This window comes from Phoenix dactylifera, chromosome 5 (genome assembly GCF_051530095.1).
Source record: "Phoenix dactylifera cultivar Ajwa chromosome 5, Ajwa_hap1_PhDact_Kaust_v1.1, whole genome shotgun sequence".
Taxonomy (NCBI): Eukaryota; Viridiplantae; Streptophyta; class Magnoliopsida; order Arecales; family Arecaceae; genus Phoenix; species Phoenix dactylifera.
In genome coordinates this window covers 2592489-2612924 of record NC_143194.1, presented here as the reverse complement: position 1 = coordinate 2612924, position 20436 = coordinate 2592489, and the positions used below count along the sequence as shown (strand labels likewise).

At 37.2% G+C, this 20436-nt stretch overlaps 2 protein-coding genes across 2 annotated transcripts; one reads left to right on the top strand and one right to left on the bottom strand.

The window, feature by feature from the left end:
* The first annotated feature begins 2613 nt into the window (after positions 1-2613).
* LOC103709334 (uncharacterized) lies at positions 2614-6635 on the top strand. The gene is made up of 5 exons (XM_008794631.5): positions 2614-3028; positions 4007-4937; positions 5151-5246; positions 5639-5775; positions 6150-6635. The coding sequence occupies exons 1-5, from the start codon at positions 2799-2801 to the stop codon at positions 6334-6336; spliced, it is 1581 nt and encodes a 526-aa protein (XP_008792853.3). The 5' UTR covers positions 2614-2798; the 3' UTR covers positions 6337-6635.
* Positions 6636-7880: 1245 nt separating this feature from the next.
* Positions 7881-11686, bottom strand: LOC103709333 (uncharacterized). The gene is made up of 3 exons (XM_008794630.6): positions 11382-11686; positions 8530-8651; positions 7881-8422 (listed from the first exon to the last, which is right to left on the bottom strand). The coding sequence occupies exons 1-3, from the start codon at positions 11515-11517 to the stop codon at positions 8099-8101; spliced, it is 582 nt and encodes a 193-aa protein (XP_008792852.3). The 5' UTR covers positions 11518-11686; the 3' UTR covers positions 7881-8098.
* Between the last annotated feature and the right edge of the window lie 8750 nt (positions 11687-20436).

Genomic DNA, 20436 nt, shown 5'->3' with positions numbered 1-20436 from the left:
AACCAATTCACATTATTCTTATTTCTTGTAGCTTAGATCTTAATCCAATTAGGGCAAAGGAAGTAATTCCTTCATCTGTTCAACTCAAATCTTTTATATAAAACATCTGATTAGGAGTGCCAAGGAGAAAGATGACATGTCAATCATTTGAGTAGGCGGCCAATATTAAGATGAAGCAATATGCCAATTTACAGAGCCAAGATGGAGGCAAAAAAATCGAGATATTTAGAGTTCATTTTCGATATATTTAGAGATCTTCGCCGATAGAGTAGTATCAAGATTAGCTACTACTTTTAGACATTACTTTTATTAATATTTACTAATTCTTGTGTTTTTATTTGAGATATATCGTTAAAAGGAGATTGAAAAAGCTCGGTCGACATGTCCAGTTTGTCCTCCCCATCTTCTTGATTCTTAGTCTCATTTTATATTCTTGATGAAATGGTCAATAAGCTGGGAAGAGAGAGAAAGTGAGTAAGAGAGAGATCAGCTAGCATATTGATTTGTATCAACCAATACCTCTAGATATATCAATTTATATTGACAAAGACTACGAGAGCTAAGATGTGATATAAGTGCATGTCTATGTATGATTCATGGTATGACAACCTAATATCTCGAGTAGAACAATAATCTTAAGAGAGTCTAATGCCACCTATCCACATAATTGGATGCTAGACAGGTTGGTTTTCAAGCATTGATGCTAGTATAAAATTATGGAGCTTGATTCAATTCAACTAAAGTAATATGTCTAAGATCCAATCAATGAAGAACCCTCGATGCAGGTGTTTGATAAACTAGTTCAAGTCATATTGGCATCCAAAAATTTTGAATTGTTCACACCAAAGTTTGAGCTCTCCATAGTGCTTCCATACCGAGTTTTCTTTTTTTGCTAAGAATTCCGAGTTTTCTTTAAGAACACAGTGGTTATTCCTCATTACTAGAACTCTTAGGTGGAGAAGAAGGTACCAATCAGCTTAGCTTCATAATATTAGTATGGTATTAGTATTGGAGACATCTCAGTACCTTCATAATCAGTAGAATCCAGTATTGCTAGTACACTGCTAAATCCTTGATTGTACTAAAGTGTTAAGTAGTAAAATTATCTAATCACATAAGATGAACATGGTGGGGATGAGGAGCTTTGATGGATTTACAGTAAAATAATGAAGAATTTGGTTAAGACTGAGTATCCTAAAAGAGGCATTACAGTGGAAGAATTTAAGAATAAATTTGTAGAGAAACGACTAAGATGGAAGGAAGATTTGAAGCAGCTTAAAAAGTAGGGGCAAGATAACACTACTTGAAGCTATGAGAATGGATTATGGAAAGGTAATTGATGAAGGATTTCTAGAGACCTATATCTAATAATTGGGACCTATGGTTATGAAATAAGACTTGTCCTGGTGACCATGTCCTGCCGAAAACCTGGAGTTCAAGTTTCAAATCTTGAATCACGCTTGCTTAAGTTTTTAGAGTTAGATAACTGTAAGATGAGTGTACTTTCCTCCCTTTCTCTAAGTAAAAATTGTAGTCCATTTATTCGATTATAATGGAAATTGGGGAAATAAAGGCAAATAGATTATCTAATCCAAGGTCGTGTGTATCTTAGCATGTTCTATTATTTATGCTTATCGTCTAGTTATACAAGATTCAAAATTAAAGGAGATAAAAAAAAGAGAAAAACACAACCATCTCTGGTGCAACAGTTCGTGCTCTTCTTTCATGACTGTTGATGCCATGTCTCATCTTCCCTTATTAAGAAATCAATTGAAACATAGATCTAGAGGGCACTTTTTTTATTTGCTTCAGGGTTGTAAGAACGTAGGAGGCATACCTTTAAATTTTGTTATTTTTTTATATTTTATTTTTTCTTAGGAAAGAGGGAAGGAGAAAGGAAAGACAAGCTCATCCCCACGCAACAGCCCTCACTGGGCTCCTATTCTGTCAGAAGAATGTTCGATGCGGGCAGAACTGACCGTATGTTGGGCACGCCGGCCGTTTTTACTCATATTCTCCTCATCCGTGAGTCCGACTCGGTTATCCTTCTGGGCTTCGGCACGATTTCTCCGTGTGAGTACGTCACATTCGGCATCATCAAGGCTATCAGCGGACCAATAAGCCCTCTCACCCCACGTATCCGAGCAGGGAGCATGCGGTCTCCACATTTAATCGACGCCTGTGCGTTTCGAACTCGGACCGTACAGATAGAAGTAAAGACCTAGTTTTACTGGGCTACTACCTCAGTAGCAATTTTTTTAATTTTTTAAAAATTTTAGTTTTCAGTGACCAAGATATATATTAGTTATCCCGAGGAATGCGATGAATCCAGGTCTCGGTTTAATATTTAAAACATTTTTTTTTGTTGGGGTTCTCGACCGACATCCCCAAAGCCAAAATATCAATATGTAAACAGATAGAATAAAATTAAAATTATTTAAATATCAATTTTAATATTTATTAATTTAAAACTATCTTTAAGAAAGTAAAAGTAATTAAAAAATGCTGTTTGATATGAATATACTCTTAACGGTCGATATCTCGGATTTTAACGATTTATCTTGACCAAGACGACAAAACTCACCCTTCTCGCCGACTACTGGAGACTGAAGAATAGAAAGCGAACGCCCCGTCCCTGGTTACGGTCTTCAAATAAAGTCTCTCTAAATACCGACACCTTTCTTCTTCTTCTTCTCTCTCTATGTGGACTCCTGGTAATAACTCCAGTCCAGATCCAGCTCTCACTCACTACTCCCCCTTGGAGAAAAGAGAGCTGTCTCTTTCTCTTCTCTGATCCAATGGCGCACTTCGATCCTCCTATCTCCTCTTCTTCTCCTCTTCTTCTCCTCATCCAAGGAGTCCTCCTCCTCTTCGCCTGCTCGGGCGATGCCTCGGTCCACGACTACACGGGGGAGAAGTTCGCGGCCAAAGGCAACGCCTTTGTCCTCCACGGCGGAAGCGAGGGCCTCTACGCCTCCCTCCCCAGCCCCAACGCCTCCGCTGCCGGAAATGGCGTCTCCTTCATCCGGTAATCCCTCGTGCCAGTGCCCATCCGTGTTACATTGCGATCTCTTTACCAGATCTATCGTCCTTGGAAATCTAGGTTTTTTCGGAGTGTGAGGGTTTTCCCGGGGGGAATTTTGGGAGCGAATTGGAGCTGTCGGTGTTGAGATCTGGTGCGAAGTGGTCACTGTGGATCGGAGAAGTGGGTCGTAGATTTAGATGCGGCCGTGCGGGGGGATCTTTCTGTGCTCCTGTTTGCTCCGTTTCTATGTGATACATTGGGACTCTATTCTGATACGGACAGTGTGAATTCAGCCCTCAAAACACTAGTTTTCTTCTCGCAATTCTAACCAACCAGTATCTACGTGAATTTAATGATCGTGTTGAAAATTTTCAGTTGGTGAAGTAATCAAATCTGCTATGCCGTTCCCCATGGGTCCTCTGGGACATGGTTAGGTGAAAGATATTGTTTTTCTGGGAGCTTGAGGTCCTAACCAAAGTTCAAACTTAAGATACAATTAAGAAAAGCATATGGGATCTAGTTAATATTTACGGAATGAAAGGGATGTTTGGAGTCGGGGCATGTCTAAAAGCTTCTGCTTTTATAGGGCCTACTGAAAATGTTACATAGAAATAGGTTCCGGCTGATTCAGCTGGAATTTTTAAGGACTAAAACTTTTCACCTGAAACTGAGCAAAATAATTGGAAGTTGCCCATTTGATTCCGGGACCAGCTCGGGTCTGGTTTGGTTGAAACCTTTTAAACCTGAATCTAAAATGAGGAAGGCTTCAAGTAATATTTTGAAGTCCTTCATTTGGGAATTCGAATTAAGAAATGATAACTGTAATAGCTGTCAGTGCTCATAATTTCAGTACTCAAAACTTTTAAAATCAGAGAATTTAGATGTAGTGCTTTAGCTTGAGCCTTGTGCAGTATCTAATTTCACCATATCCCTCTTAACCTTAAATTTTTCTTTTAATACTTTTGTACCCCACCAAATCAGGTTGGAAAAGATCACTTTCAGAAGGCCGGAGAAAGCTGTTGCAGCCAGTCAGGACGCTGATTCGGTGAAGGTGCAAGCCATAGTCTTTGAGATTGATGATCGAGAGTCAATTGGTGGGTCAGCCTATGGTGGTCAGAGAGCTATTTGCTGCACTCCTGATCTGGCAAAATTAGGCGTGTGCACTCAAGGTGTGATCATTTACCGCCCCTCCTCCCAGAACCCCGACTGGCCTCGAGTGTTTGTTGCTTCTTTCAATGGAAAAGATCCTGTCACGACATTACCATCCCAAACTATAACCATCACCAGAACTGGGATGTATAACCTGTACTTCATCTACTGTGACCCTGCACTTGATGGACTGGTTATTGAAGGAAAGACCGTGTGGAAAAATCCAACTGGCTACCTACCAGGAAGGATGGCCCCTCTCATGAATTTTTATGGATTCATGTCTCTTGCTTTTGTGATACTTGGAATTTTTTGGTTCTCTCAGTATGCAAGGTTTTGGAGGGAGATCCTTCCACTTCAGAACTGCATAACATTTGTCATTGCATTGGGCATGTTTGAAATGGCATTATGGTACTTTGAGTATGCAGAGTTCAATAAAGCTGGAGTCCGACCAAAGGGGATCACATTTTGGGCTGTAACATTTGGTACAGTCAAAAGAACAGTCTCACGCGTTATCATCCTTGTTGTTTCTATGGGGTTTGGTGTTGTCAGGCCTACTCTGGGTGGTCTCACGTCAAAGGTGCTTACACTTGGAGCAACATTTCTTCTAGCTTCTGAAGTTCTTGAATTGGTAGAGAATGTTGGGGCTGTAAGTGATCTTTCTGGAAAAGCAAGATTGTTCCTGGTTCTTCCAGTGTCAGTTTTGGATGCTTTCTTCATTCTCTGGATATTTACTTCTCTCTCCAAAACATTGGACAAACTCCGGGTGTGTACCCACTTGATATTGCCTTACTGATTGTTTGTTCTTTGAAACACAACATGTATTTCTTATTGCTTTACTATCGTTAAGATACCGTTGTTTCTCCCCTACACCATATTTCTTCAAACTAATTTACATTTTTTTGACATAGAACTTAATTCTCAAAATTTTGAAGGATAATGGCTTCACCACTATTGGTATGTCTTTGATGGGGAACAGGCAAGGCGGTTGATGGCTAAGATAGACATCTATAGGAAATTCACAAATGCATTGGCTGTTGCTGTTATTGTATCTGTTGGTTGGATTGGTTATGAGGTAATATTCATCTATCATTTGCCACACTAATAACAGGGCAGAATACTGTAGAAATTGATGCACTGTATTATACCAAGTGGCTGTACTTTATTAACTTGTACATCCGATTCCAACTGCAAGCTTAGGTGGTGCTAAATCACTTATTCTTTGAAATTAGAGGCTTTCTACACATTTTTTGGGGTTCAGATCAGGACATCCATAGAAGTAGAACACAGTGCTTTGTTGTCTCTTACATCTTGTGGTTGTGAATCTGGAAACACCCCTTATTTTTTCCCCATATTCAAAAACCTACCATGCTATTTTTCTGTTACTTTGTAGATGCTCATCCCTACTTTTGAATTTTTATTCTGGGTTGCATTTTCGGCCATGATGAGGTAGTTGTCTTCCTGCAGCTTTACTTCAAGTCAACTGATGAGTACAATGAGCGTTGGCAAAGTGCTTGGATCATTCCTGCCTTTTGGCAGGTTCTCTCCTTCTCCGTTCTCTGTGTGATCTGTGCTCTCTGGACACCCTCTCATAACTCAATGAGGTAAAGTCCTGGTACCTAGCAGTCCTACAATTTGGTTTTCCTTCAATCTAAATTTTTTCCTTCTACTCCATGTTTGTTATGCATTTCACTGAATTAGCTAATCATCTGCTTACCTCTCTTTAAAAAAAGAATATTAATCAACTGGAAGATTATATGGCATTAGCCTTCTTTTATTTCTGATAATGATTATCTTTATTGGCTTCTTTTAGTAAGCATCCAGAAAATCAGATGTTACTTGCACTGATTTCTTAATACATTGTTGCTTGCACTATATAAACAAGTCAAATACTGAAATTAATGGCTCAGAATCTCACAAAAGGTTTCTTTTCATGTAATTGCCGTGCAATTATATCACTGTGCACTCTTGCACTCAGATATGCTTACTCAGATGATGCAAGTGAAGACTTTGACCGTGAGGATACTCTTTCACTAGTAAAGCCAGGACCTACACCTTCTGAGGATGGCCAGGGTTCTTCAGCTACACCGGATGCCAAGGCTGCACTAAACATCGATACTACCACCTTACACAATAGGGACATCGAAGAAGACAAACAAGAGTAAATCATCTACTTGCTTGTGCTGGCTGGGTGCATTCTGTTTCAGAAAATTGGATCAGTTTGTACTAATCCCACGACTCTTCTGAAATGGATGATATGAGACTATTTTTCACAGGGATAATACGTCTACCATTTTCTTCTGTTGAGGAGAAACTGGCATCTGAGGATATCTTTTATAGTTTCTTATTTTGTTGTGGTCGCAGTTCATTGTATATCATTCCCATGCCATAAGACTCTGAAATTTAGGAATCAGTTCATACCAGATTTTACGAAAATGTGACAGATTTTGTGGTTACAGTCTCAGTTGTGCAGTTACTTGTGGGATTCTTGTAGATGTTGAATAGAACAAAAATATTGCAAGTGTTCTGGCATCTGTTGGTTCTCTGATTTTAGGGTTGAGTTGCAAGGCTGCCAGCTCTCATCAAATGCATCCAAGTACAGGTTAATGTACCTGTGCGCAATGAAATGCTATATCCTGAAACTAAAAATTACTAGATGTGATATTGTGGATGTGGATGATCAAAAGCAGGCAAAACTAAAAATTTCCATGAAATTATGGATTTTTATGCTAATATGTAGTTTCTGATCCAGCCTGGAATGTCAAATAAACTTGAATAACTAAAATAATTTTTAGAATATAAAAATTTTGTGAATGTAAAATTAGAAGAAAGAAGAAGATATTCTCATAATACATGATAAAATTCAAGCTCTCAAAGGTTGTGCTCCACGAGATTACCTTTAAGCCGTAAGGGATCATAAGCTGGTTCACTTGCATTATCTCACCTTTGAGATAACGGATATATTTGTTGTGCAAACCTAGGTATGTGGTCGTCATTTCTATTGCTTTCATCAATTCTATCTATCTAGCGTGATCAGGTTACATCTAAATAAGATGGCTAAATATATTCAAATAAAATGGAATATAAACATTTTAAGAAAAGAAGGAATACTCTTCTGGCCGTTTGATTTTGTGACATGCTTACCCTTAGCATCCCTTATTTCAGGGCTCCATATGGCTGTGTAGGAAGAAACATGGCTTCTGTGGCATGTGATCCACGATCAATTAGCTGTTTGTATTGCACCACTACAGTTCCTTCTCTTTCTTCATGTACACCTACCTCTGTAGACGGGGATGGTAAGCTGCAGAATGTTAGTTTTCCAAAAATGTGCTGAAAAGTAAGATTCTCCGTTTCGGTATCGGACTCCGTAGCAGTGCCATACTAGCACATTGTCAATATGATATGGTACAAAAAATTTTTGGCGTACCGAATATCAATATGCCATCTATACCCAATATCAATACCAAACTGGTATGGTACGATACGTTCTGTATCATCTGGTTCGAACCGGTACGGCATACCATGTTAAAAAGTATTAAAAAAAATTCTTTATATTGAATATGGATTCTCGGTTAACTTTGCTACTCATTTGCAACCCATGGATCAATGAGAGGAAAGAGATTGCTGCAAGGTTCTAAAATCACACTAGGGTAACTCTGCATTGATGATGCATAAATAGGAGAAAAAAGAAAACAGCAGGAAACTCCTCTGAACCACTTAAATCCAGATTTGATTTATAGAAAATTCTCGATCAAGACTCCTCAATTTGCTGATGAATATAGTTTACAGAGAGTGTTCGAGCCACTGTGGCCACTTAATACCGCATCTTGGAATAAACTGTGGCCACATTATTATAGCTGATATAGATTATTGTATCTGACTGATGAAAATAAGCTAACCAATCCACTCAAATGTAAAGGTTCTCCTTCAGCTGGGCAGGATGAGGTAGTCGAGAAATCGTTCGGCATTGGAAGCGAGGGCCTTCAGCTCAGAATATGCGGCTAACTCAAAATCCTCGAACTGGAAGGCAGGGGCACAGGTGCAGCCAACCAAAGAATAATGCAGCTCAGGGTCCCTTTTCGGAGCTTTGACAAGAATACTACCATCAGATGCAAAGGACTCAACATCCAAGGTGGGAAATGATCCAAACCACACATTCGGTGGCACAGTGTACTGCAGTCGGTGGCCAGCATCTAGATTTGGGCCAAGAACAGTCCACTCGATGTGGCCATCATAATGTAACTCAAACACCTGGTTGATATTGAGATCAGTAGGCCATAAAGACAAGCAAAAAGATCAAAATGCTCAACTTATGCTGTTATCATGCAGTCATGTAAGCGGATAGAATGTTTCCAAACCGTGAGAGGCTCTCCCATGTAAAAGTGCCAAGTTTCAGCACAAGGTATGCGATGGAGGTGCGATACACTTCCTGTTGGCAGCATGAAGTAGATAGCTGTGCTCACTGGACGATCAACCTTGTCTGAAAAAACTTCCATTAGAAGCTAACATACTCCAAAATCATAAAAGCTAAATATAATAATTAAAGAAAAAAAATGCTTTTGCCCAACAACTGAGGACTTGCTGTCTCACACCATTCTTTCCTCATACAAGGTACATCTGCAGTTTCTGCCATTCTTTTCAATTCTTAATGCTAAATCTTCTTTGCAATTTCTAATGTTAAATCAAGATTTTCATGAAGTTTGACTAAGGGTGGATGTTAACCTAAAGGAAAATTTTCTAAAAAAGGGAAAAAAAGGCAATGACCCCAAATGATTTGGCTACATGGGTGCAACCGCTTCCACCTTAGAGCAGTAAGACAGCATCAAATTCAGCTAGAAACAGAAATAGAGCATTCTCTGTTAGAAACTTTTGCTGAATTTCCCTGCGATTGATCCTATAAAATGTGTTGTTAACATCTGATCCCACAGAGTCATCACTTTGATTATGTGGCAATGTAATGAACTCTCTAACGTAAATGCGCTATTTCGTACTTACCAGGGAAAAGCTATTGCTTGCTAAAAGCATAGTCCCACTAGTTTTGGTCTGTTCAGTTCAGGTTTGAGCTTCTGATATTTTACAACCGACAGAGTTGACTCCTGTGTTTTACTACTGACCAAGTGACTTGGAGTAAGTTGAGATATCTCACATTTCAGTATGTTTATTAATACCAATAATTTTTTCCAACCAACTAAAAATTGCTCAGGTGTTCATAATAAAACCAAAAATATACTCATGTAGGATATAAGAGAGAGAGAATCTAGGATAGTTTTCTTGGGCCATCATGAGATTTACAAAAAGGGAGATATTTTTGGAGCCATTTATCTGTAAGAATTTTACTGAATCAGATATATGAATTGTTCTGTTACAGGCCAGTTACAATTCTGGTTGAGTGCATATTTTTCTGGTAGAGTCTTCATGAATATGCATGTGCGCTAACTTCATCTTCTTGTATTACATCCACTAATAAAATATTTTTGTCCCTTCATTCCTTCATGCATTGACAATTACTTACCACCTATTTTATGACTCCCTTGAAAACACCCTAGAAAATAATTGACAATGGGAATAGATTTCCGAATGATGTGACAAATGTGACATCAGTGGAATATCATGCAGGGATGCATGCAAACTGGGCCTTTGCCAGCCAGGGCTATCCATTTTAATAGGGCCTTCTCAGCGGCGTATTCTGAATAATGTAAAATTTTGACCGAAGGTTGGCCCATTTGCATCTCTAGTTTCAAGCAGATCCATACGAAGCGAAGAGAAGTTATCATGTGAGTGTGCACATAATAGTAAAAAGATCCATCACTAGAACGTGAAGGACAGAGGCCCGAAAGTTCTAAACATACATGATCAGAAGCAGGAGACTTGGTTTCGCTAGATGAAGAGGAAGGACTAAGCAATTTGCCAGCCTATAATTATTATAACTTGAAAGAGTGTAGAAGCGAGGGAATGGTCGGAGATGTAACTAAGATGACAGAACAATTAATTTGGGAAAACAAGACTAAAACACAAGTCATTAAATGAGTTTTGAAGAGGAGAGGGTGAGAGAAGGGGGGGGGGGGGGAGGGGTGGTAAGGTGTGGAAGACCTCGATTAGAATGATTTGTAAGTTCAAAATTGGTCATGCCATTGCAAGAATTGCATGGGATACCTTCCTTTTTGCAATGTAAATTCGATATGGAGAACGGAGAGGGTAACATTTTGCAAGCAAAAGGCGATGTTCATTGTCAAATTCTTAGGCTTGATGTACTCAAGGTGTCAGGCAAAAGTGGCTTCAGCAGAGCCACTGGACGTTTCAAACAGCAGTACTTAAGATTGTTCCTTTGCTAATTTTGTTATTAAGCTGAGCAATGGCAGGCTCGGAAGAGGTACTGGAATGTTCCTGGAGGCAACCTTAGATCATTATTCTGGGGAAGTCTGTGTGTTCTTCATTGTTCATCAACTAATACATTTGTTTATATAATAACATGCAGATTCACTATTGAAGGTACCAAAGGAAGCATGAGAAGGAAGGAGCTAGGTTTGAAACCAAAAATTTGAGAGTAGTGGGATAGCATAGACAAGCATTATATTCTAGCTATAAGTGGGCACTAAAAAAAGAATCAGTAAATAAAGGAACAAGTGGGGCTGCAAGTGGGATGGGCTTAATTCAGGGATTAGCGCACCCAAATTTAATATATGTGTCAGTCCTACTCCAACCTATTAGATTGTGAATGAGCATCCGTTAGCTGTTTGAAGCAAAGCGATTATCTATTAGCTTATGAATCAACATAAATTACCAAAAAAAAAAAGCCATAAATAATAGCAGCTGCACATTCTGAAGCTGAATAAGACCATCAACGTCACATCTGTTTTACCGCAGCATACTCAAATGGTTAAAATAAAAAAAAAAAACATGGATGAGCAATATAAATTTAAATTTCAGTCTAAATTTCAAAGTTGAATGTAAATCTTCAGTCTGTCAATAAAGCGAATAACTTGCAGCAAGCAAAGAAGCCTAAGAACGAGACTAATAAAAATTAGCAACAAAATAAAAAATCAGCAAATTTTGAAAGTCACTTGAAGATGCTCAGATCACATCCACAATTTAAACAAAAACAAACAAAAAAAAATAGTAACTGGTAAGATCAAAGAGAAAGCCCCAAATAGAGAGAACCAGTATCAGAAAATAGGATCATACTGAAGCGAAAGATATGGGATTAGCTTACACTGGGGTGGGAGTTGAGACTTGGAGAGGGTGATGGAGGAGTCCCTAAAAGTCTCCGAGAAGAAACCCCCTTCAGGGTGAGGCTTCAGATCCAAGAGAGCTGCCACCTCGAAGGCCTTCTTTGCCGTCGCTCCCATCTCCCACCGATCTCCAGAAATCGTCTCAGAAAGAGCGAGAGCGAGCGAGCGAGAGAGAGAGAGAGAACTTTATTATTAGCAAACGGTCAACTTAATTTTTTGCTAGCTTAGCTAAGAACGACGACTCGTAGGCTCGTAGCTAAAGCATATTCTTAGGCCCAAGTTGGAATAAGCCGAGAGGCTCATATTATAATTATAGAGAAAAATAGAACTATCACAAGGAGCAAGGAATGAGGCATGCCTTGGCCTTCTGAATTCTGATAAACTGAAGGTGCGGACTGGTGTTAAATGCTTTAGAAAAAATATTTTTTAATCAATTCTCCCTCAGAGTTAATGAGGCATGGGTGTGTTATATAAGTTCAAACTTGAGAAGAAGCATTATTAGAATATTTATGATATTGGTAATAAAAATATAGGAATTTCTAGTAGAGGGCTTTCATTATTTATGGACTAATTTTATTTTGTCATTTGAATGGATATTTAAAGAGCTCGTACTTAATATGTTATCATATGGTTCTTTTAGATCCTATTGTCTTAGTCATATGGTGTAGTAAATATTGGCAAATGCTTGAATTAGTTAATGGGCTCCGTATTAGATAGATTCATTAGTGTTATTAATTAGACTAAATCCTCACTCCACTCCTATATATATATATATATATTTGTAGAAAAACTTTAGGAGATCTCCTCCTCGATGTCTTTTTCCTCAATAGGTGCCCCTTGGAAACATAGACACCGTCTTTCTTCTTTTAAAGGATTCCATCACAACAATCATCAATGGTTTGGATTTCTTTGACCCAGTCCTTGCCTTTGCTTCTTTATATCAAGATGTCCTTGATGAGACCGGGTTATCAAAATCTTAATTATGAGATGAGATTGCACTAAACTCATGCAGAACTGACCTTATATCACCTTCATTCCAATCATAAACTGGAAAAGAAAAAGAATGTCATAACGCTTAATGAAATGCTAAGAGTACCCCCCCTCCACCTTGGTGAACCCTGATTACCATGGGAGCATTCAAAACTTGTACTAGCAGTTCCATCCATGTCAAGAAGAAACTTTTCTATCATCTACCATAAGCATCAAAATATACTTGGGTTATTTTCCTTTCCAATTCCTTCACTATAAATAAACCTAACTCGATGAAGTCATCCTGTGTCAAATCCTGTTAACTGATCCATCATTTTAGCTCTAAAAACATGATCAAGTACGAGACTCATTTACAACTAAAAAATCATGAAATTTTCTCCTTCCAATCGGCCCAAACGATTACAAGAAAACTGGCAACCAAACAACATGTCGCATAGGTGGAAGGTTAGCAAGTAATCATGCCTCCATAATACAAGCTGACAAAAGGCAAAGATTCAAGAAATCCTCAATCATCTGAGAAGAGGATCATAATTTTAAGGCAAAAGGACAAAATAAAAGAATGTGATTACCAACAATGTCGATGTAGCGCGCAACCAATGGGAATACATGAGAATTTTTATCTCAAGATAAAACCAAAGAAAAGGATTAAGACTTTGATGGTCCTCATAATCTACATATAAAACATATAACCCTGAAATCAAAAATATTGTGAGAGATTCAATTAAAAACCAACTAAGAGATAATACCAGTTTCAATAGGCACCAAAAAGCAAACTTTACTGCCAAATAATATTCTACATATTAACAAACTGTCAAGAACATAAAGCAGAAACATATGATTCATGGCTTTTCCTTTCCTCAACCCAGATGCTCCTTAAAGAAGGATCAAGTAGAAGATTTTTACCAACTACAATGCCCCATCTCTTTGTTAGATGCATTTTAGCCCAGAAAAACCTGAGAACAACTAGAAAGATTAATCATACATTGCACTCTTCTGAAAATTAATTCGTGGAGTATCTGTTATCTTAAAACTAAATTTTGTCATGTTAATATTAGTGAATGAAGTCTCAAGCAAACCTTAATATTCTACCAACCAACATACGCTGCTGCATTCTCCCATGATTATCTAGCACCAAACTCATACATACATGCACGCATAAAAACATATAGTTCTGCTTTAGGCATTCCATATATATCCGCTTTTAGTCAAAACTTTTAAGGATGGAATCTGCATGTTCTGCCAGTTTCATCCGTACACCAAATTTTCCATTGCCTGATTCTTCATCATTGATATATATACATATATGCATGAGATCCAATGACGGGGGTTAGTCCGATCAGATACAAAATAACATCATAATTCCAATTGCTTAAACTCATTAATACATCACCATTCCAATTTACTCATACATATATGCATGAGATCCACATTCTTTTCACCTTTTTTTTTTTTGAGAATAATGGCAGAGAACCATCAATCAGAATTACTAGAGTCAAACATTTGGGATACACATCCCGGGGTTTAAAACCCACAGTGTCCTCCAAAACTTTTGGAGCAACCGTTGGGCTAAAGCCTAGCCAGATTTTTTTTTTCTTTTTTGATTTTTCCACTTTATTAAACATGATACAAAATGATCAGGAAACCACAACCAAGTTTCCTAGGATGACTGTAAGTGAAAACTTTAGCTATGGAAATCAACTACAAAGAGATGATAGAGTACTCATATGAACCAAATCATAATCCAGCTGAAAATGCAAAGAACTCTATAATAAGAAAGTGCAATAAGACTTGATCTTTAGCAAAGGCCATATACAAGTATTTAGAAGCAAGTTGAATTTCAATTGATAGTAAAAGCCCATAATTTGGCTTGATGAAATTTTACTACTGATTTAAAATTTACTTATAACTAAAGAAACTAAAAAGAGGATGGCTAGAATGATGTGGTTGGTGTTGGGCATTATACTATTTTTATAAATTTCAATGAGTTCAGAGATAGCTTGAACACGAAAAGAAAATAAGAAAAGATACGTGCAATCATCACCAACGTATATACAAGCCGGTAATACCAAGGCAGAAGGAGCAGTAATCTTTGATCTTCGTTGCCAAAACCAGAAAAATGTGAAGGCATAGGGAAGTGGATATTCTGGAAACACTTAAAAAAAAGACAGGCTTCAGAGGCAGGTGCAAGTTCGAGATTCCAACAATACTTGAAAGTAAGTGAATTATCCTAGACAGAAGATTCCGGCTATTAAATGTCGATCATGGAATCATTTCCATGTAGAGGAACACAACATGCAAAGCACACCCCCCCCCCCCCCCCCCAACAAAAAAAAAAAAAAGAAGAAAAGAAAAGAAAAGAAAAAGAGAAAAAACCACCCAAAATAAAAAAAATAAAATAAAATAATAATTAAACAAAGAGGGAATAGGGTTCTCACAAGAAACATAAAAAGAAAAGAAATTGAAAGTGTGGATCTATTGGACCTCCTTCACCTTAATGCTCAATTCTAATGACCTTGGACTTCCTCAAGCCAACCTGCAACAAATGATTTCTACTTTGAATAAAACTAGAAAAGTCTATTAAAATTCAACTGAAAAAATACAATCTAGTTTCAAAAAACAATAAAGTACATAATCACCATATTACCTCAATCGGTTTAACAACCTTTCGCATCTAATTTAAGTATCAAGTAAACCATTTGCAATACACATCCATAAAATTATATAAGGGAGAAAGGTATCGAGTTGATAGGTTGATTAGCTTGCCGAATGAGGTTATGCCAAAATTCTAGAATGAAATTGAAATAAAAAGCGAAGGACGTAGTATCATAGACGAACTTTCCATGGGGTGTTATGTTAAGTAATCATTCAAAGTTTACTACCTATCAAGCACTTAATACACCTTCAGACTGGATACCAACTTGAAGAATTGAAAATATGCAGCCTTTATGTCATAGCAAATTATAGAAGGTAAAGATGGATGTTTTTGCAAGTAAAGGAATCAAATAAGGGTCGCTTAATCTACCAGATAAAAGGGGAAATGGGGCCGTGAGCTACAGACATGAAATGTGGCGAGGATTAGGTTTGGCAGCCATGCATACAGTTTTGCCACATGCCTGCAAGAAAAGCAGGAAAAAAGAAGAGAGAAATCCAATGGCACAAGCATCTAGCTTTGTGGAATCCTGATAATAACTAATCCCCCATTTCCCAAACATCAAGAGTAAAGCCAACTTAAGAACCAGATTTACTCTTTTAAAATCAATTTTCCTAATCAAAACCATTTTTTTTCCTTCATTTGGAATGCATACATTCTTCTGCCTCGGGAAAACTATCTATATCATGATGGCCTCCAACAAGCATGACTTGAACATTGGAGATGATCAAATCGAGAAGTTTAAGTCTTTCTAACAAAACTTTGTTGTTGATTTTGCATGAAGTATCCATACAACAAACTGATCTATATCCTCTAACTCTTTGGCACTGTTAGATTCAAAACAAGGGTAAAGAAAAGTGAATAATTCTTGGTTGCCAGAAACAAGAATGGGTGGAAGAGCAGGTGGGGCTGCAAATATTCTAGAGACATTTTAGCAAGGAAGCATTTAAGAAGTGAGTACAAGTTCGAGATTTTGGGAAGATTTCCAAGTGGATGTGTTGCCCTAGGCAGAAGATTTCGGCAATTAATGTATTAATACCTTTTCTTAAGTCCTTCCCTCTATATTCATTGATAAACTGTAAGTTTTAGATATGGTTAGATTAAATTTTGATTTTTTATTTTACTTTGTTTAACTTGTTTGCTGGATTTACTTATAGCCTTTCTTTTTCAGGGTCATAACTAGATATCCAAGAACTTAGAATCATTTCAAAATTCAGGGTCCCTTAGTGAAACATATCCTTTGGATGTGTTAGCGGCAAAAATGATACAAAGTTATCGTGCCTTGAAAGTGTTAAGACAGGATTATGAAATTCACATAATTTTTATTAATTTCTTTTGGTCATAAGTTTCCAAGGACTAGGAATTATTTGTTTAAATTACTGGTTGAGAATAAGTTTAGGCTTTTGTAATTTAAGTTGTAATGGACTATGTACGTGGGAGAAGGCCATTTCAAATTATTGAAGAGGATAATGAATTTTCTGGTGCTTACCTCTCTATCTCCTTCTATACTTTCTGCTTCTCAACATTTTTGGAGCTTGAGGATTCACCCTAGAACATGAAAAAGTTTCATTATGCAGTAATTTCAGCAAAATCTCGTAATTTCTGGATTTAAATTTATTTCATAGCACTGTTATAAGTAGGAAACTAAGAAAATCATCTGGATCTTTCCCACCCCATTCCTTATGATTCGTGAAAAGCCCAATGTAATTGTGCTCCATACTTTTGGCAGAAACAGAACCATTCATACATGGATGCTTACCTTCAGTATATGCTTGGCCATCATACTCGATATCCCTTAACAATGAAAGTGAACTCAAATCAATGAAAATGAAGAAAGAAATGATGAATATTCAAAAAAACCTCCACATGCAATAGGCAGTTAGCATGAAGATTGTGTGTAACTAGCTTCCATTCCATTCTCCCACTCAATAGAAATATTGATCATTGAGTAATTGATAATCTAATTCCAGCAGATCTGCAGGTGCATTCCTTCCAAAAAAAAAAATCATTAAGTACTAGAGCCTCTCATTCATTGCAAAATATTTCTCACCATCAGACTGACAATTGACCACAACTTCTAGTGAGTGTTAAAGAGTGCTTTATTACATGAAGAGCCAAAGATTTAGTCTATATGGAACAGAACCTTACACTTTATGATATAATTGAAGAGAAATACTTGTCAACTCAAGCTCTATTCAGGGACTCGACCAAAGTTCAAGGGTTCAATTTCATAAGTAAAGCCAATAGAAGCATGAAGAAAAGGAGTCTATCTTATGGTTTCATGAAGTTAAAAGGTTAGGTACAAAATTGCCCGAAGTTCTCATAGAAAAACTATAACATATGTTCATGTGGTTGCCACTATAAGAAGCTATAAGACTGAATCCTAAAATATCTATATTTCTTAAAAAGGCATGGCCAATTTCGCATTGAATACTTATTGAGAAAATGACCATGTAAATCAAGATACGCCCCTAGAAGCGTACTAGCTCAAAATCTATGAAAACTGACTCTTGTATCCCGCAACTCTTAATTTCCATAAGATAACTGATTTTCATCAGTCACATCTCGAGATGAAAGCACCGTTGAGTTTGAGCCAATATACTTGCTTCATCAGATAAAAGTTTGTCTAATCTTCAAAAACTGCCTGAAGTCAACCGCCAGAAACTTGGCATTAAGAAGGAGCCAAATGCCTCAATCAAATTCCAGAATTTCCACATTACCAGAGTTGCGAGTCAGTTTCGTCATATTCTGTTTCTTGTGCATAAGCATGGCTTGTTTGTATTTTTAAGATTGTTTACTGTGAAACATCCCATAAAAATATCAGGTTCTATATCTATATGAATGTGTTGGCATTAGCAAATGTAGATTCTGGTTGTGTATGTTATATGTTCGGACAGCTTAATGCTGTAGCATTTTTTTTTGAGTCTATCCATGCAATGGGGCTATGATTAGGAGGTCATGATATCAACAGAAGTCCATTATTTTGAATCCATTTAATGTATAATCAATTGACAGAGATTTGAACAAGTGTTTCTTTTATTTAAAAAGGGATTTGGTGTTTGACACTTTTCACGCTACAGTACTGCTGCAATACCATAAACCGTGACCAGTGTCCACAACTTTTCTCTTATGACTTTTAGGTGTGTCCAACAAGCATCCTGTTGGCATACCTTAGATAAAGATTAGACCCTAATTTTTAGGAACTCTAACTGGAGTCAAATAAGTGGGTGAGAAGTTTACTTTTGAAGGGTCATAATTTACTTCTAGGAGAATAGATGAAGAACTGATACGTGGTTTGTTTTCAAAGAGAAAAAGGATTTCTTAAGGCCAGGTTCAGCCCCCCACCCCTCTCTCTCTCTCTCTCCCCCCACTTCTTCTATTCTCTTAATATTACTATCTTCTTCGTGCTTGCTGATTTACTGCATTAACTTTTCTTGATCTTGCATTATATTTCTGCCATAAACTTTTGAATCATCTAAGTTTTCTTGCAAGCCAACATCAGAATCATTATGGTTACCATTAAACCTTCATATTAGAATTTCTAGTACCTATATAAGCTCACTAATTTGTAGGGCAGGCTTATTTGATATCTCTTTAAAAATCAAAACTTCCCTCTTCTGCCCTATTTCTGACAACTGAACAGCAAGTAGGATATATGTTTATTGGACCTTCCACACAATATGAAGGTTCTCCTCGGTCCTATATCAATTTGACAGTAAAGCTAAAAGATGCTGCTCCATTCTTCCCCTCTATTCCCTGATCTTCTATCTATTCTCTCCTCCTTTCTTTTCTCCATCATCATGTTATCAAATAAAGAGTTAAGTTTCAGGACTGAAGCTCTCCATCAGCACCTCAAATATGAGGTGTTTAGGCAGATGCATGATGATAAGACATCTATAGAAGAAAATGATCTAGCATCAATAAATGCTGTGCTCTAAGCAATCCCAATAGACCAAGGCATTAGGCAATGCATTAATATAGTTTCCTGGCCCCAACTTTCAATTGTTAATGGGCTTCCTAAAAAATTCATTTGGCACAACCACAGACCCAATTATCTGAAGAATCACATTTCAAAAGTGTTGCAAATAAATATTCATCTGACAAAAATCCTGTGATTTAAGATTTGTCCGCTCAATATCCTAAAAGCAGCAAATCTTCACATCAAGAGCCTGCAATTGAAAATCTGTCGATTGGAAACTCTACAGTTGATGATCCATTCAATTGCAAAAAAATAAGACGAACATGTGGAGCATCCATGGCAAGATCAGGTGATCATGATAAAGTTTATAATTGAGATCAAGCAATATGAAGATACATTTCTCATTGATTTGCTAGATTCATCGAAGAATACCATCAAATGGATGGTTAACAGTTTGTTGGCCATCAATCTGATGGCTCCACAACAACCAAGCATTGATATGATGGTGTAAAAGTTGTACATGCGGCACCATCATCAGATCTTCGAGACTCGTTAGTGGATCAAGAGTTTGGGGCACATCAAGATGATGCATATCAACACAATGGAAACAAATGATACAAGAGCATTCTTTGGGTCCATATCATAGATAATGAAAACTGGACTGGTGATTGACATGGCCAAGGGCCTGTGGGTCATTGATCCAACCACCAGATCAATCAGTCAGACCAAGCTATAATTAAAAATATTTTAAAAATTAGATATAACATAAAATACACAACTATTTATATTTTTCCCTTTTTGATGAAAATTATTTATAACTTTTTTACATTAAATACCATTAAAAGACACATTATATACATTCTACACCACTCTTTAGTTGGAGCATAGATATAAAATCATGATTTATTTAATTCTAAAAAAAAAAAAGTAAGGTTGCATCTAATATAGAAAATATACAAAATTTATTGATATTTTTATATTTAAGTAGTAAAGTTGTGAAAGTACTCAAATGCATAAAATGAAGTATAGAGAAAAGGAATTGTTTATTTTGTTTTTATTAGAAAGAATTGATGATTTAAATAGTGAGCAAATGACATTTTTTGAATAACAAATACAGTTAGTGTAGCTTGATAAACTATCAATAACAAATTGTTTTCTTGGTGGTTGAGAGCATCTTGAACAAGCCTATGGTCAAGTGGTTAAGGGTTCAATTCTTGATTCAGTCACTTTCGATTGCTGACCAGTTCACCCGCTTTCCACCTGCCTGATTCACCAGTTTTCTCAGAAAGCTGGTCAGGCTAGCAGGTTTCATGCACTTCAACCGCATTTCTGGTCTTGCATGAAAACTGGACCATTTTGGGGTTCGGTTTGCTGGTTTTCTGTTCGGACCAGCCAGTCTGCACCATAACTATGGTCCATATACATGCCATAGGGTTATGATTGGATGCCATTTGGACATTCTAGTCAATTAAGAATG